Source organism: Odontomachus brunneus, unplaced genomic scaffold, assembly GCF_010583005.1.
Source record: "Odontomachus brunneus isolate Ranch 3 - 2012 unplaced genomic scaffold, Obru_v1 Obru_scaffold_037, whole genome shotgun sequence".
NCBI lineage: Eukaryota > Metazoa > Arthropoda > Insecta > Hymenoptera > Formicidae > Odontomachus > Odontomachus brunneus.
Window position 1 is genome coordinate 2,234,623 of NW_022639487.1, and position 18,281 is coordinate 2,252,903.

The following is an 18,281-nucleotide window of genomic DNA, read 5'->3' on the forward strand; positions in this document are numbered from 1 at the left end:
CTCTCTCTCTCTCTCTTTGTCTGTTCTCCCTAGATACCGTCGCGTTGCACATCGTTCGAGGGCGAGACTCCAGCCGATGATCGACTGATCGGACCAAGAGTATCGGGAGAGTGTCGCCGAGTGGTTGAACGTGGAGTAGGCGAGAGCGCAATAGCACGTGAGACGAGTGCCGTCGCTCGAGACACTTGTTGCACGTTGGCCGTCCCTTAAAGAGAGTCTCCGCGCGTCAATCGGGCATCCTCTGGCCGCGAGGGCGAGGAACGGACCCAAGCGGTCAACGGGTCGGCGTGTTCTTGTAGCGGACGTCGCAGCCGCGGCATGTCGCTCGACAGGACGGTCGCGGACGACCGCGGGACGAGCGACGTATGCCTCATACGACACCTGTCGATCACGTTCGTCCGCAAAAAGTGCGACTCGCGTGCACCCGCTCGTTAGCGCGTCGCGCGCGTGGCATGCCGTCGATTGTCGCCATCTCCTCGCTCGGACCTCGTCGTCGTCGCTATCCACGTCGTTGGCGTGCGCGAACGCTCGGCCGGTTCGAGTAGCACTCGTGGTAGCGCGTTCTCAGTGCCCGGAAACGCCGTAAGTGCGTGTCGGATCGGTATTTTACCGAGGATCAACAGAGAAAGAGAGCGATCATGTGCTACGACGCTCGGTGACACCGGTCGCGGTATACGTAGCCGAGGCAGAGAGCAAAGCTACCACTGCGGGGCGGTTATCACCACGTGGTAAGTCGCTCTCAGACGGATATCGCCCTGGTGTCCCCACTCCTGCTTCCATCCACTCCCTTATTCCAGATATCCGGCTTATCGGTTCTATTGCGGACAGACGAGAGACGCGATGACGACCTTTAACGTCTGCTCTTTAACCCTCATAATCGCGCGAGGGTTAAATTCCGGACGTCAAAGATCGCCTCACCCCAGCTGCCGCCGCCGCCGCCGCCACCACCGTCATACAAGTATGCTGTGTGCTCAGCATAAAGTCAGTGATCTCTTAATGCAAGAAGAGATATCTTACCGAGTCCTCTGTACCTTCTCGTCTAGACTAAGTCTGGACAACGTTACAATGGACGTGTCGAATAATTCGCGAAGATCGATAAGCGAAAGACCACGTGGATTTTTCTTTCGCCATCTTTCCGTGAGAATACGACGTAGGCGCGTTTACGTGGAGAACGGCCCATCATACGTTATCAAAGGCCATCATCCTTCGAAGCGTACTGCTTCGCGGTCAGAATCGATAAGGCGGGAGGGTGGACTAAAGGAGATGTATGCGTCTGACTGACTATTTATCACGTATGTCCGACGCGAATAGCAGTAGCCGAATTTTTATCTCGCGGCAATCGAGTTATTATACAGCCTCGAGCGAGCCGACGGTTTCAATTTTACGGTTGATTCGTCCATCAAAAGCGCCATTCGTACTTTCTGCCCGGCCAAGTAGTTACGGATCATGCACGACTGCTCAGCAGTCGGAACTGTTGGCCGCCGTTTTCCCTAGCTTCCTTCATAGAACATTTTCTTGGGATCTAACCACGATTCCACGGAATCCAGCGATTTCCCAAAATAGCTATGGGTTCTGGTTGTAATGTTTCAAGTATGCTATTCTAAGAAACTCAAAGTTTCCTTAATATCATTTCTGATCTTCATTTTACGTTAGAATTGAATAAAACATGTTGACGTTCCAAATAATTTCATTATTCAATAAAATGCTGCGAAATGCCTTAAAAATATTTTATTTTATTGAAACAGTAATAGATGCAAAAATGGGGTTCCCTATTTGATACTATAAAAGCACGTCAACATATCGACTAGATTAACAATCCAGAAACGCGAGTTTCCATAGTTCTGTTTCGATTCTTGACAGAGAATCCATGTTTACATAAGGCAAAAATTGAAGATTCCCAATCGGTGTCGTAGTGAGATAACCGATTTTGGGACAAATTTGAGCATTTTAATCGGAATCTGTGCTGCATTCGGGAAAATCTTGAAAAATTTCTACGCGGATTATTGTTCGATCCACCGACTACCCCGACGAGTTATTTATTAATATTTATTAATTAATTTATTTATATTTATTTTAATATATTTATTTATATTTATTTTAATATATTTATTTATTAATTTATGTATCTATTTGCTCATTTCATTTTACTCGTATAATTCATGTGGATATCTCATCATTATGACTCAACCAAATAAGAGAATGCAATTTCCAGGTGGACATCCCCGAGCGTGTACTCGGGCGGTTTCGGCAAGAGCAAGAGCAAACAAAGACCGGAAGGCTGGATCACCTCCGTGGAATGTCTTCGGGCGCCAAGCGGCTGGTGCAGTCGCTTAGGGGCCGAACCGGCGGTAGAGGCACCGGCGGCGGTCGATCCGACGCCGGTGCCGGGGACGACGGCGGCGTCGGCGGCGGCGGGGCCAGCACCAGTGCGACCCGGCTGTGCCACTACGACAGTGGACACGAGCTGGACGAGATCTCGGTGATCGGAGCTTCCGTGAGGGGCAACGAAGGGCTGACGACGCCCACCACACCGTGTCACTGCAGGACTCTCAAGTACGGCAGCGGACAGACGCTTTGCAGCATCACCGGATTGGTCCCGCCCGCACCCGCCGCACCCGCGCACAGGACACAGTCCGGTGAGTGCGATTACTGTTCTCTCCGTTATGCCGGCGACTTGCCTTTGGCAGAGACCGAGATCGGAGTCTGAGTCGCGCGTCGTTCCGTGAAAGCGACGTGAACGCGTGCACCTTTGTTCGATGGGATCGATCGCGACTCGAAAAGACTCTTTGGAATTTTTAACGAATAACACACTCTAATTTTAATTATTATACAAAGGTTAACTTCTAAGGTGCAATTGGTGTATTCTTCACTGAAATGCTATACTTGTAACTGGTGGTTCAGTTATAAGCACTGCGACCACAGAAAAATCTCACTGAAAAAATCAGTCAATAGTAACGACTATTCCTATTATTGGTGAACCACTTTGCGAACACAGACTTTGTGTGTTACACACAGGAAAGCCATTAATTCCATTATTACAAACGTCACAAACAGAAAGTTGAATAAGTTGAAAAATTTATGAACACGAATTATGCGAATAATTGGATTCGATATAATGAATTTGTGTGTTACACATTTTTACATATTTGTGTGTTTCACACTGTTTCTTTTACAATTTTACAGATTTCACCAATTCAGTCAGAAACATTTTTATTGATTCGCTTTAAGAGAGCACATTGTACTACGTATGAAATTCATTCGAGTAGAGTTTCATTCAATAGAGTTTTCTGTTCGGTTTTGGCAGCATCAATTTCTATAAAAAAAAAAAATCGTAAATTTGCGCGTACTTTTCGCCCTTTCTCTTCCTCTGTGAGAGACAGGTGTTTTATCAAGAAATAAATGCAATAAATTTTGTTTGTCTTCCCTCGAAATCTTTCAGAAAGTACGTGGATTTGCAGGACGACCTCATATTTCGTATCTATCCGGGAATAAAGTCTAAAGTCATGTCTGCAGTATAAATTCGCGAGCAGACTGTAATATGAGGCTGCCCATTTTCCATTCAGCGTGGTCCTTCGTCGCGAGGCAACACGATGATCGCCGACTGCGGCAATGCGGAATTATGTAATGGTGCGCGTACAAAACGGATGCAAATGGCAAAGGAAAAGGAAAATGTGAATAAACCTTGGGAGTCATTAATTTTTATTATGTCGCGAATTCTCTCTCGTTGCGACGATTGCGAAGTGGCCGTCGCCGAATCGTTGAACGCGCGGCCCTCGACAATCGCATACACAATGCGCGTGGTCGCAACGCGCGTTATTTGCTGTTGATACCGCGGAATGCATTCGCGGTGCTTTCGTTAGCTGTACTGAGCCATAAACTAGACCGGAATGTTCCGCGACGGCAAGCCGCTTCCCCGCGCGTTCGTACTTTCCAATCTTCGCGCGCGTAACTTATTACACTCCATAAACAGCCGTAAATTCTCGTTCGCATCCCTAAGAAGCGGGCTTTTCACTTAGAAAAGCGCCTCCGTACTGCTTTATACTTATATTCGCGAGCGAGCGCTTTTTTAATCTTTCCTAAAAAAAGCTAAAAAGGCAGCGAGCATTTCGTCCACCGTTCACGACCGTCCCGGGTTTCTCCCTCTCTCTTTCTTTCGAGTTTCCCTCGACCAGGTACAATCTTTCCCTCCTGTCGTTTCTCGACCGCCTTTATCGCGACCTCACGTCTATAATTCCACCGACAGGATATCGTACCGACGTTCGCACACGGACGCCGTCTGCTACGTCTGCGAATGCATTCTTTGTCCCGTGACATCCATTGCACGAAGAAGGTCCGCGTTTCTGTGCCGCGAGCCGACCTATCCGGCGAAATTGCGTCTCTTGATCAGAAGGCGTGCTAAACTATTAAACGACAGATCTACTCTCTTTCTCTCCTTCCCTTTTCCTTCGTTTTATCGTCGTGACGTCGCGGGGCACCAGTTCAAGGCGAACGAGATATTTATCAAAGCGCGTCGCAGGTGCCGTGATAAGATACGTCTCGGCGACTCCGTTTCAACTATATTAATCTTTTCCACTCGCCATACGCGTCCCTGGTCTCATCCCTAGAGCGCGTATCGTGTTAATAAATATCAGCTGATAATATCCACCGAGTAACCGAGCTAAACATAGAGATGGGGGTAAAATTATCGATTGTTTATTTACCTTCTAATTTTACGTTCGGCTAGACAACACCTCGAAATCAACTGTGTTCTCGTGTAGCGTAGAAATACGAGAAATAATGATCGAAAAGGAACACAAGTGTCCGCGAGAAAGATAGAGAGAGAGAGAGAAAATAAAAGAAGGAAAGAGAAGAGGAGGAAAGAGAAAGAAAGGAGCGACTTTTCAAGCGGATGAAAACTGGAGAATTCTTAATAGCGAAGTGGTATTAAAAGTTTATACTCAAGACAGAAATCAATCGAGAAAGGGTAAGATGTACATTCGCCCTGTTTATTTCGCCCGTCGACGGCTCGTAAAGGGGAGAACATTCTTCGTTAATTATATCCTTAAAACCTGAAAGTTTTATAATAAGGTCCCGAGACCTAATGGAGCAGAAAACCAGTGTTCCAGGGCTTTACGACGTAGCCGGGAGGGTTCCCGGTGAACTTCGACGTCATTAGCGGGAATAGCGGCTAGTATCGTTCGAAGCGGTATAACGCGCGCTTTGACTCATCTCCAAGTGCGCGCCTAAGAACGCGGAGAAACTAACGTTCGCTGTTACAGGGCTCTCGAGCCGTAAAATCGACGTCCAAATTTCATTAGGTCGATGCGAAAAGGCACTTGTATGAGTGTTAACGGTGGAACCGGGCTATTCCGGGATTATCTGTGCGACAGCAATGATATATTGCGAGAGAAGGAGAAGGAATATCGCAGCCGATACCGACGTGAAATTAAGATCGTCGTTAAACGGTCGCGCGACGTAATCGTCGGCGATGCTGAGCGACCGTTTGCGAACTTGGACGCAATATCGTGAACCATAAAGCGCGCGGGAATCCTTACTTCATTTCGTGTTCTCATCAATGATAACGAGCGACGGACGACGATGCTGTAACCGATCAACAGTCTCCCGTCGGGCCGAGTGCCGATGGTATCGTGGGAAATTTACGAGCAACGGATTTCGATAATGGCCAAGCCGATTGGTAGGCACCTCCATTCTCTTGACCTAATTACGGCCGCGTAGTACCAGCGGCGGATTGATAAAAACCGCCACCGGGAGAAGTGCTTCGCCGAGCGCTCTTTGTTAACCGGAATATCCGCGAGCACGAATCGGGAATTAAAGCGCGCCGGGCGCCGAAACGCGCCCCGCGAGTCGGCTGACGCTGACATATGCGTGTGATTTAAATTACGGCGAAAAATGTTCAAGCGAAAAAGTCTTCAGGGACTTTAAATATATCCATACGTCGATACCGTAATATTTTCACCAGGTCGACAGGTCGATGGGAGAAATAGGATAAGACAAAGAGGGAAAGAAGGATACGAAGTGGGTGTCAATTCCAAAAGGCTCATATGTTTTTTCGTCGCGCCAGCTTAAAAAAAGGAGTGTGCGGAGGATGTCACGTTAATTGAGTCATATCGAACAATAATTGGAGATCGCGCTACTTCGGAATTAGACACCTCGCTAGTTCAAGTCTCGTCTATGCAATACGCGAAGAGTAAGGTTGACGTAAGAAAGTTAGGGAGTAAGAGATAATTTATTTCGCTTACGCTCTCATACTGCAGCTTTTTTACTACATCAAAAGTATTTCTCTTACTTAATTCTTTGTGTCACGGGAATTTTTCTATTAGACCAATTTTTTTTAAACTTTGTACTCGAGGATCTTTTAGGTCGTAGATTACGAATAAAAAGTCGAAATTTTAAAATTCATTTTAGTTCCACCATCGTGGATTTTAAAAGATTTCAAAATTCTGACCTCACACACACACACACACACAGATTAGGATTCAGTGACTCAAAAAATCTGCAAGACACTATTATAAGAGATATCTAAATTATATATTTTTTTTAAATCTGACAAAATTCTGAAAAATACTTTAAAGTATGCTAAATAAGCGCCTAAATTGTCGTTTCGATATTGATAATAGTTTAGTTAGTAAGTGACATTTTTTTTATAACAAACACAAATTTTGACTATTTGTTTATTTATAATTATATAAAAATTCACGGTTGCCTATCTTTCTTTTTTCATATACTAGATACTCTACGAAGATAAAAAACTGGTATTTAACGTTAAGAAATTCATTAAAATGATTAAAAACTGAGCAAGAAAAGGTGAGTTATTGAGAGGCTGATCAAGAGGACGTGTAAGCGCAAATAAATTATATCTAATTTTTATTCCGACTTATACGTCAAGCTTGCTCTGCGTATTGTAGACGAGCCTTTGGGAACCGAGTTTCGCCGTTTTCCTACCGAGCGCAACGTCATCCCGAGGAAAGACGTCGTCCATGAAAGAGCAGAGCACGCACATACGGCCGAAACGTCAGTCTGTAATAGACAGCTTTAATCTGCCGGCCGTAATCCTCCCCTCGCTATAAGGCCGCTATAAAAAGACAAAGAGCTCTAACGCGGAGTTGATCAAGCTAAACCTAAACTGCCGGCACAACTCGGTAAGGGCGGAGTACGTCCTCCATCGCGACGGCTTTTTCTGGCCGCCCGTCCACCAACTTCTTCCGCTGAACTCTGCAGGACGTCGTTCACAACAGACTGCACGTTTCGCGCGATACGCGCGCGACTCGCTCCTGTCCGGAAATTTCTGCGCTCGCTCGCTCGCTCTCGCAAGAAATTGCATCGGCCAACTCCGCGATCGCGGAAGTTCGCATGGACGCTCCTCGTCCACGGGAAACGCGCGCGAAAGACGCTCTCTCTTTCCGTCGCTCCGTCCGACGTTCGTTCACTTGCCTGCAAGTGAACGAGGAACTTGAGGATCGTCGGGGTGCACATACGCTCGCGCGACAGTCGCACCGGTAACTCTCGGCGGAGCGGAGTTATGTGTTTGTTACGTGTCTACCGGCAAATAGGCGAGCGAGTCCGGACTTGCTGCAGCAGACGCAGTTCGAGAAACACGAATGGTATTGTCCCGAAGACGTGAAGCCGGCCCACCTACGGATATCGTCTCTCACTTCGTGGTCGACCGCCTCGCCGCCGGCACGGCTGTCGTTTCGCTGGATGTGTATACCCTCAGGAGAACGTTGAATTCGATCGAGTAATTTTCAGCGAGATAGAGAATTGCCGCGACTCGGAACGGCCATAACGAGATTCGTTGCGAGAACTTTAATTGTTCGCTATGATACCATATCCGCGAGTCGAATCACCAGGATACGATATTCTATCGATTTATATACGTGAGTATTTTTTATCCTAATCAAATGAATCCTGAAAGTGAGACCTGGGACTAAAATGTAGAAAGGGACGTTGTTGTTATCGCATTAAACTAACTCTCTATGGACACTCCATTGGGAAAAAAAGTGCAATTTACGGACGCGCAGTCTCTGTGTGCGAAAGTGTATGCATAATACGAGCGGCGGTGCGCCTCGCGAGAATCACGGTAACGACCTGATAAGGGGGAAGAGCACTTTTCTCTGCAATTTGCTTCCAGATGCCAGGCTTGTCAGTTTATTACGCTACTACCTACCATGAGGGAATTGCGAGACTTTATTAATATACTGGCTGATAATGTATCGTCATATGCGTGTGTTTGTCATTAAAATTATTAACACCGTGTAAGTAAAGTTAAATAGTCGTAGGAACGGTAAATATATGCAATATTTGTGTATATCCTTCTGATCAATTTCGTTGCATTACATTACTATTTTTCTAGTATTTTGTGCTTCGAGAAAGCAGCATGATCTGATTTATGAGATAGAAATGGAGGAAATGTATCTGTACGTTGATATTCTCTTAAAGTGGATCAGTAACAATGTCTGTGATTGAATCAGCAAAAGGATTTCACCGATGATCAATGAGTATTCGTTGATTTTCAGTGGTAACACTGCAACTTTATATCGCTTCGTCTCATCCTACTGATTTTGACCACACTGAGAGAAAAATGTTTGATATTTGTAACTGTAATCATATAAAGAAATAATTACCATAAATTATGGTAAAGACAATAATTTTTTAGTCAATTATACTATAATTTTAGTGATAATAATCTTATATGCATATTACTATTACTATCTTCATGGACGACCAAAAAATATAGTTTAGGACCAATTTTTTTACTCCAACTATATTTATTTATATTTTTTAGTTGTTCCAACACGAAGATAATAATAGTAATAACATGCATATAACATTATCATCACTAACAACTATGGTACAATTAATTATATAATTGAAATAATTGTCTTGATCATAATAGCAATTATTTCCATTATAGTAATTATTTCTTTTATTTATGATCATTATTTATTATAGTTCATTACTTTTCTATATGATTATAGTTACAAATACCAAACATTTTTTCTCTCAGTGTAGTGTCATTAAGATTTTACTACAAAATCTGTAGTACATAAACTCGTTATACCAAATCCAACTAACTTAATTGATGACATCAACGATAGGAATAGTCACTACTACTAACTAATCTTTTCAGCGAGATTTTACTGATTGCAGTGCTCTTCTTTTAACTGAACCATCAATTACGTTTCAATGAAGAACACACTGCTCTTGTACTTTAGAATGTACAATTTCTTGAATGTTTTCGTGAAATTAATTATCCACGTACAATCATATTTTTGGGGCATACAATGCAACCTGGATCTGTCAGAGCAACTTTGAACTGCCATATATAATTTTACTGAAAATCACTTCTTTTGGACACATTTCGTTCCAGAGATATAGAGAAGCTTCGACTGTAAAATAGCAGCACAATAAGATCAAATCTGCAAACAGATTTGCGCTATTTTGAAATTTTCCGGAACTCTTTACGACAGTTGGTAAACTGTCGAATATTCGGTCGAATCTCACAGACCCGGCATTGCACGCGACACATCGCGTGCTTTGCTCGAGATTTATAATTCGAAGCACTGTATGCGATGCACGGCGCAAGGCATTGTAGTTCGCATTACTCGCACGATATACGACAAAATGACGATTCCAGGGAAATCACGCGGTACAATATGCAAATGCTCGCGTCTCATAATGCACATGCCGCATTAGGCACGAACTCTAATTGATAGGGTCATGTATAGCATTGCGCGGGAGTCGGTGGACGATGTGCAAACTGGTGGATTAGGGCGCGTTCAAGCAACGTGGATAAAAGTGTCGAAGAAATTCACACACAACTTTCGTCCGATACTTGCGTTGCTCTTTGCACCATGCAGTCAACGTCGCTGTTTTTATTCGGTGGTGAAAAGTTCGGAGTGCGCGCGGGCGAGACGAAAGTTGTTCGAGGAATAGAAAGAGAGAAGATAAGTCGAGAGAGAGAGAGAGAGAGAGAGAGAGAGAGAGAGAGAGAGAGAACGGCTACCCTTAGGGTGGAAGTAAAATCGAAACGAGTATATGATCGCGCACCGTGCAGAACTTAGCAGGATTTAGAGCTAAATGGAAAGCCTCGCGACACGACAAGACGGGAGGAGAGAGTTTGGGGAATTCACCGCGATCTCGTTCCGAGCGATATCCGCGTCTTTTTATTAAGACATTCGACACTGCCAGTGATGATTACAAAGACGGCCACTGTGCCTCGAAACATCCAGAAATCTTGTTACCTTCGGATTTAGCCGCAGTCGAAGACATACCGCGTTCTATTATTTCAACGATATTATATAGAAAGTCATTTCTCGTGTGGTTCTTTCTCGAAAGAAAGAGTCGAGAAAATTGAAGAGGCTTTCTTGATCTCGGACGTAAAAGAGTCAGCAGAGACATTTCTTATTTTCTTAAATAACGTTATTTTTTGGAGTACGGTCTCTGTGATATTTGCCAGGTGACTCTAAGATTGCAACACATTGCACATTTTCCGCGAATTAATTCCGAGCGCATTAGCATTACACGGAGAAAAAGGTCGTATTAACGTGAAGTTTATGATTGTAGTGAACTAACCAGCTTCATTTGGAGGAAACAAAATTTCTGTTTCTTAGAACCAGATTTGGATCATAAAAGCCACAGAAATTCTGTGCCTTCAACCGAAACGCGTTGACTCACTTCATTAAAACCAAGCTTCATAACTAAGATCAAACTTCAAGCAATACAACCAAATCTTTTTCTCCGTGTTACAGTGGCTTAGTGCAAAATGGCTTAGACACAATAAAGTTGGCAACTCACCAACTGCCAAAATTGAGAATTATTACTGCGTGTGACAAATTTTTTCCCAGTAATTATATTATTAATTCTTAATAATAATCATCATTATCCTTATTTATTATCGTTTATTATCTTTAATTATATCACTAATATGTGAATCCCTAGCAATAATGACCCTGACATTCAACACTTTGGTGAGCTCCCAATTTCATCGTGGGTGTGAACTGTTTTGCAAGCCGCTGTAGTACATGACGTTGCGCGCTCGAATTTTTCCGTAATCATCGGCACAGAGTCCGCCACTTGAATCTTTTAACCGGCAGTTTAGACGGCGGCGGTTTAATGCCGGTAATCCGCCTAATTGAAGGTCGCACCCAAACTTCGGATCACGAACTCCCAAACAAGTATTTAATGGCCAGTAAACTTTCGGGACGATTAAACGTGTCCGAAAACTAAAACGATTAACTCGTGACGATATTGCGAATTTAATCCGCGGTAGTGCGCGATGCTCTTGGCGGAAAACTCGATCTTGTAACTTTATACGCTTTGCCGAGGCCCCCGGCCGCGACGCGCTCCGTTGGCGAAAAATGGGAAAATCGTGTATCTAGAAAATTACAGGGAACGATAACATGTATTTTGGGAGAAAAAATAATAGCCGGAGGCCTACTCGTCGATCTGCGACTTTCCTCGACGTAAATAACAGTCTCGGTTATCCTCCTTCCATCTTCTGTAATTCTTCCCCTCGCTCCTCCATTCCTCCCCTCTCTCTCTCTCCCTCTCTCTCTCTCTCTCTCTCTCTCTCTCTCTCTCTCTCTCTCTTTTTCTCGCGTGCACTCCTTCACTCTAAAATAGCTTTCTCACTCGACGCTATTGATATCGCGTCAGTGTTATACAGATCAGAGAGAGATCAATACTTGGGTACTCTCCCAATACCTTGGGAGGCTGAATGCAACCGTGAAGATTCCTTTGTAATAATGGCGCGAGACCTTTGACGGGGGGGCTCTGTTATCATCAAGCTCTACTTCCTTTGCTTCCACTGCCGGGAGCGGATTGATTTCCTGTGACGCGACGGCGTCTGCGAGAGAGAGAGAGAGAGAGAGAGAGAGAGAGAGAGAGAGAGAGAAAGGAAGAGATTGAGGCAGTTACAGCGCGGAACGTTCTAAACAGGCTCGGACTTATTTCGAGATGTCCGCTTTTCGGCCTTTAAAGTTTCGTCATTAGTTTGCCCGTTAGCTGGCCGACGCGTATAGGATCGTTCATTATATCGCGCCGGAATAACGAAATTATCGGATCGTTTAGAATTTGAGAGTCGGAGGCGTGGCGTTTTTATCGGCGTCTGCACCAGTTTCGAGAACTTTGGGTATATATACAGCGGCGGTATATCGACGGCGTGTTGGTCGATAATTTAAATTATTGCGAAATATCGCGCACGAGAACTCCGCAGCGAGTCGAGTGAATGCGTCCGATACGTGAATAACTAGAATGCACGACATAACGTATGACATTAATATTTACTGCTGTTACTCCAAGCAACGTTCCCGCAATGATTTAAATGTCGACGTGAGCGTTGTTGACTATAAAATATCTCTCTTCGCATATATTCTTGTTCTCCCTTCCACGGATCCTCCTATCAATTTGGGGACGACCCTTCCTAGAAATCTCGGTCTAATAACGTAGATTGTCTTTTTCCCCCTGCGTATAAACGGGAGAGCAAGGTTCGCACATGTTTGCTAATTAATTTATGAATCTGATTAAACATTCCCCCTCGAGCGTGCGGAGGACATTCCCGTGAAAATCCCGCATGCTACCAGCAGTTGTGTGTTTGTGTCCCTGCCATAGCCGATGACATCAACAATGCCCAACTGCGTGTCAACAGAGACGGCGGACAACGAATCGACGTTAATTAGATGAGCACATACACCGCGCTCGGCAACAAGATGACGAGTCCATATACGCGCGAGAATTCTGGGTTTACGCTGGCCCGGAGAACCGGGCGACATTTGATAGCGCGATACAGATACGATACAGAGAGTCACCAAGCCATGATTGGCTGCCGGCCAAAATCCCTCTGCGGGGGTTCATACATATTAGAGGTTTAGGCGCTTTGTGCGGGCGACGCAGTGTTCAGTTTCATAAATTGTCACGCGTTAAGGCGCGTCGTTATGTAAATCCGCAAAGGCGACCGCCGGCATATCGACAAATAACATTCCGAGCAATACAAATGTTTCGGCCGTCCCTCAAAAGATTAACACGTTGATTGTCGCGCCAATCGCGCCGCCACCATCAATCACACTCGAGAACTTAATGAAAAATCGTCTGAACGGTGTCATGATAAATAAATGCCATCCACGGCGTATACATTTTTCATCACGCTCCGGTAAATTGGCTCTGCAGTGACCGTACATTCGATTTATTGTGTGCGGTCAATTACATTTTACGTAAATTAATGAGATTCGTCAGCGGCACAATACCGATGATACACTCCGTCGTGGCGTTCAATATGTATTAAAAATAATCTCTTTTTACTTGATTAAAAATCATTAATTTCAACGCTTCCCGAATGCTCCATGTAAATTGTTTAATATCGTCCAGCGCGGAAAAAGGCAATCTAGAAACTACTTCGCGTCGGAGCCTCTAAACGCATCGTGATCTATCCTTGTCGCTAAAGTTATTTTTTTTTTTGCATTTTTACTTCCATTGTGATGCACTGTGCAGCGCAAATGCCGAGTATTATGAAAATTTACGTTTAGCCCGCTTACATATTAAACGTATATAGAAAATTCCGCCGGACAAAAACACGATGCGTTGGACACGCAGCTGGAGATTGCAGAAGTGTGTGAGCGGTGGTTATTTAACACCGTCGAGGTCAGGCTTTTTCCCGCGGGACCACGTCCGCTTTAAAGTTCCTCTAGTCAGAGTTAGAACAAAGCACGATGATTCCTGATTCGTCCGCATCCTGTCCGCCATTTTTAGAGGTGACGTGAGTAAAAGTGGGAAAGAAACTCTAGCAGAGATGAAAGAGAAGCTCCAGGGCTAAAATGACAAGGTTGCAACCTCTCTCTCTCTCTCTCTCTCTCTCATTCACTCACTCATTCACTCACTTCCTCCCTACAAATGGTGGGCGGTGTCCTAACTTTGACTTGAGGAACTCTAGTCCGGTTCGGAGTGCGGACGAATCCCCCACGTAACGTTGAGATGAGAACGTGACTTTTCCTCTCGTGCGTGTCAAATTCAAGAACGTAAAGCTATCACGAACAATATACGCAGCGAATATACGCAGCGGCTCGTCTCGTCGCGCATCCGCGAAAGAGGTATACAGAAGAGGCGACCGTGATGTCTTCCAGTGCCGGTTGAGAATTTTCAAGTCGAACGCATCATGCTTACACATTCGTGCATCGTGACGTGGAGCTGCGCCTGACAATTCGACGGCGGTAAATATTTAAACGACAGGCAGACTAGATTCTGCACAATGTCAAATTAATCGACTGCATAATAGTTTTCACTCGACAATAGCAGATGCCGTAATGCAATGCGTTTAACTTGAAAATCCCAAAAGACCAAAACTGAAAGGTATTACCAACCCCTGTAATGCCTCAAGGCTAGAAATGATATCGCGTATAAAATGCCGCTAATCACAGCGAATGCATCTTTGAAAAGAGTCTTGTCAGCCGAAAAAGACCGAAGCTCGTGACGCCTCCGGCGAAACACAAAACTCTATGGGGTTGACGTTATTGCCCGCTGAAAGGATGGCTATGCAAAATTCCGAGAGCCACGTGCTCATCTGATATATCTCCCGCTGAGGAGCAATAGTGGTAACAAAAAATCAAAAAAGCATCACGTCAAAAAATTCACGAGTTATTTTATGAACTTCTCGCTAATTCTCATATTACACATGGGTAAGCGACCTACGTAATAAAATAGTCCAAGTGCGCTTTTGTGAGGGGTCTTTTGTGATTGAGTCTTTTGTGCGATTTCGATAACAACGCCATGCCGAAATTCCCGAGGACCGACGGCGTTTTGCGAGGCGCACTGCGTCGTGCGCGGCCCGGACCGCGGATCGATGTGGCCGACAAATAAGTGTATTCCGAACGTTCCGTCGCATTGAAATTTTCACGGCGAGAGCGCTCGGCCTCTCGCGACGCGAGAAAACACACCTCGCGCGGGTAGAGGGTGCTTGAACGATAACATAACTGTGTCGGCAACTTTGATGTTGTTCCCCATATAATCCCGCCGTGGCTGCGAGACTTTTGTTGCTGAGTTATCAACGGGCCGTACAGCTTGGTCCCCTTCCCCAACTTCCATCGCGCATAATGATCCCATTCGCTTTTCCACACGCGACCGTGTTTCCACAATTTCAGATATCGAGACTCCCTAGCACGAATAACAGTTCAGATGGAAATGATTTCGCTCGGACTCTCGAGAACGCTAATTTACAGAGTTAGAACAAACACTGGGGCGTTAATTGTTAGTCAGAGCTAGTGAGAACAGCGTTAACACGCGCGTGTTCGGAATTCGCGGCGCAGAGAGACGCTTATTTCTCATTCGCGCTCACCGCTCACACTTCGATAATGAAGCATTGTCGATATTATTCTGCGGCTCTTTTTTTAGCAAGTTGCTAGCCGTAAAATGGTATCGGTTATACCAGTGTAAACTGAGTGCCGATGTACATCTGTCGATAATTTCCAATTTTCATGCTTAATTTCACGTTTACGCCCGTAGCGTTTGATTTAAACGCCCTAAAAATACACCGTCTGTATAAAAGCTGTGTCGATTATTCAACATTAAACATAGGGTGAGACGAGTAAACACGTAAACACGATATATATATTAAGCAGTGGTACCCTTCGTGTATCCTATACTTCTCGATGAAGACTCCGTTCCCACCCTAGCTGTATCGTTAGCATGACGCGAACGGTCGGAAAGATTTGCATACAAAAGAGCCAAGATACCTGAACCGTTGTAGGGGGAGACGAGGGTGGCTTGAATAATTTCAGTGTAGTCAATGTGCATAATTTCGAGGACCGTCTTTATGCCTGGAATCTAGATCTCAAGTGAGAGGAACGTAACTCGGAAAGGAGCAGGCGACCGTTCTTTCAGAGACGCGCGCGAGCGGAGAAAACTCCATCTGTCCATAACACGAACTACGCTTGTTCGTGCTGCGTTCGCTGATATAACCAACCGTCGTGCGCTCGGTGCTCGCTCATTTTCGTATTTAATTGTAAGGAACGTAATTATCCTAATTCTCTCGCGATTCTGATTACGCCTGAGATTTAATTGTTACGCGCTTGTCGTTTCGCCAGCGGAGCATTTTTAATATATGCGCAAATAATAATACTATGCGTACTCCGGAAAATATAGATAACGAGAGAAAGAGAGAGAGACACACACAGAGACAGATATACAGATTCGCGTGACAACCCGCAGCGATCTCGCGCGGATTATAAAACAGCCGACGAAATCACAGCGTGGACGGACTTGAAATATCCCGGACTCGTAAGCCGCTCCCGCATATGGTGCTTACGTAATGGTGAAAGACAGAAGAATATAAAAGAAGAATGAACGCGCACGTTTTTCGGATAATTCTGCGACAAAAGTCCCTCGGGAAAGGTCGCCCTTAACCCTCCTCCGTCCGAAATCCTCGAGAAAATGTGCGCACGAAGATGAAGGTGTTACGACGGGTGGGCGAAGCACGACTTGGTCGGTAAACGAGCTCCGTGTTACGATGTCTTGTATTTTCTCGAACCGGAGAATCCGCAATTGCCGTGATTCCCTCGCTCGAATAATCGTCCTATACTAAACTGACTGACTTCTGACACTTTTAGGACGAAACGGTATCCTCCGTAAGCAACGAAAGCTATATCCTTCTCATACGGTTGCCAAAATCCATAGAGAAAAATTTTCAGAGAAAAATGAGATAAACTATGAGAATAAATTTGCGTAAAAGTCGTAAAGTCCGTCAAGTTAGATGTCCTATTTAACGCCTACTTTGATATTCTGAAATCTGCATCAACATCTTGTAATTCGATTCCACTTACTCGGCTTCGCCGAGGTCTTCTTTAAAAGCTACAAGTGATATTTTGTGCGCTTTCTATCATTTAGAAACGCTGATTTCAATTTTCATGTGTATACAATAACATCCTCAGTGGTAATATAAAACGATTCCAGAGTTATTCTAAGTTTGCCCCGCGTATTGTAGACGAGCCTTCAGAATAGAAAATTTAGGTCGAAAGAATAGGGCTAGTAAAATTTCGACTCGGGGACGTAGCGCAGTTGAAACACGCGTTCGCATCTCGCCAAATGTATATCGCCAAATGTGCTGTTCGTTCATTTCATTTCGCGCTTGTTTGCGAAACAGTGAGAATCGAATATCGCGTTAATTTGGCGATAGTTCGTACGGCACGCTACGTTGATTCGGTGTTAATTCGCATGTTTGATGGCCGGTCGATCAAGACAAACGCTCATATCGGCTCTATATTCACAAAGGAAACGTGTCGCGCGATTAAACCGAATTAATCCGACAATAAGCGTAACGACGATTTGACACGGACAATATATCACTCAGACGAGGCATTTTATCGAGGTACAAGCCACCCCTCATGGCATTATTTCGCCATGTCACGGTGAGCTGGCCGGGGTGGAGCACCTCGGGTTAAACGTCAGTCCCGTGTTTCTTCGCGCTTTAAGTATCATCTTACTGGTCAAACCATCGCGAACGCGGACCCGCTGCCAATATCGCCGCGAGTGTTTTTCAAATCAGGAAGTCGAGTGTCGCGTTCCATCGGTTTACCCTTCCTGTGTTACGCGCGACATGACGGCAGCCGGTATTGCTGTTTACCGGCGATATTTTCGCGTAATGCGCGCCACAGCGGACTCTCCATATCAAGAAGATCGATGTTACTTCCGTCGATGCGACGGATTTCATTTACAATGTGTACACGGAGGACACATACTTTCGATCATGAGCGAGAATGCGGTCTCGCATTCGCGTAAGCTTGGCCTGCTAGTCCGCGAAATAACGCTACTCGTCTCCCCAAGCAATCCCGCTAGCCGAATGAAATGATTCGTTATCGAAGCTGCACCGTCGCGCTCGTCGTATTTTTCCTCGCGAATTGATCGAATTTCATGATACGCGAGGGGAGAAGGAGAAAGAGAAAGAGAGAAAGTGTGTGTGTTTTTAAATGTAACCGCGTTAACACTCCCGCGTTCTCGGCCGCGAAATAATCTCGCTCTCAGATATTAATTCCTACGATTTTCCCATCTACTCTCCGTCACATTCAGCTTCCACGGCTGGCTAAACTTTTAAGCGGCTGCGAAAACAGAACGAACTCGCATGTGCGTTTCGATTCAGCGGCTGATCGAAAGTAGCGTTCCGTAAAACGAGGCTTTTCGAATGTGCGCTCGTGTCCACCGACGTCGAATCCTCGACGTATTTTATATCCGAGTGATTTGACGCCTCGGAAAAGAGAGAGAGAGAGAGAGAGAGAGAGAGAGAGAGAGAGAGAGAGAGAGAG

The 18,281-nt window shown here is 45.0% G+C and overlaps 1 protein-coding gene across 1 annotated transcript in view; it reads left to right on the forward strand.

The window, feature by feature from the left end:
* The window catches only part of LOC116843969, a 269,149-nt gene that overhangs the window by 63,105 nt on the left and 187,763 nt on the right, over positions 1-18,281 (forward strand). The window contains exon 2 of the mRNA XM_032814975.1: positions 2,213-2,636. Coding sequence (XP_032670866.1) covers positions 2,297-2,636 — 340 coding nt within the window. The 5' untranslated portion in view covers positions 2,213-2,296. The remainder of the gene's footprint in view (positions 1-2,212; positions 2,637-18,281) is intronic.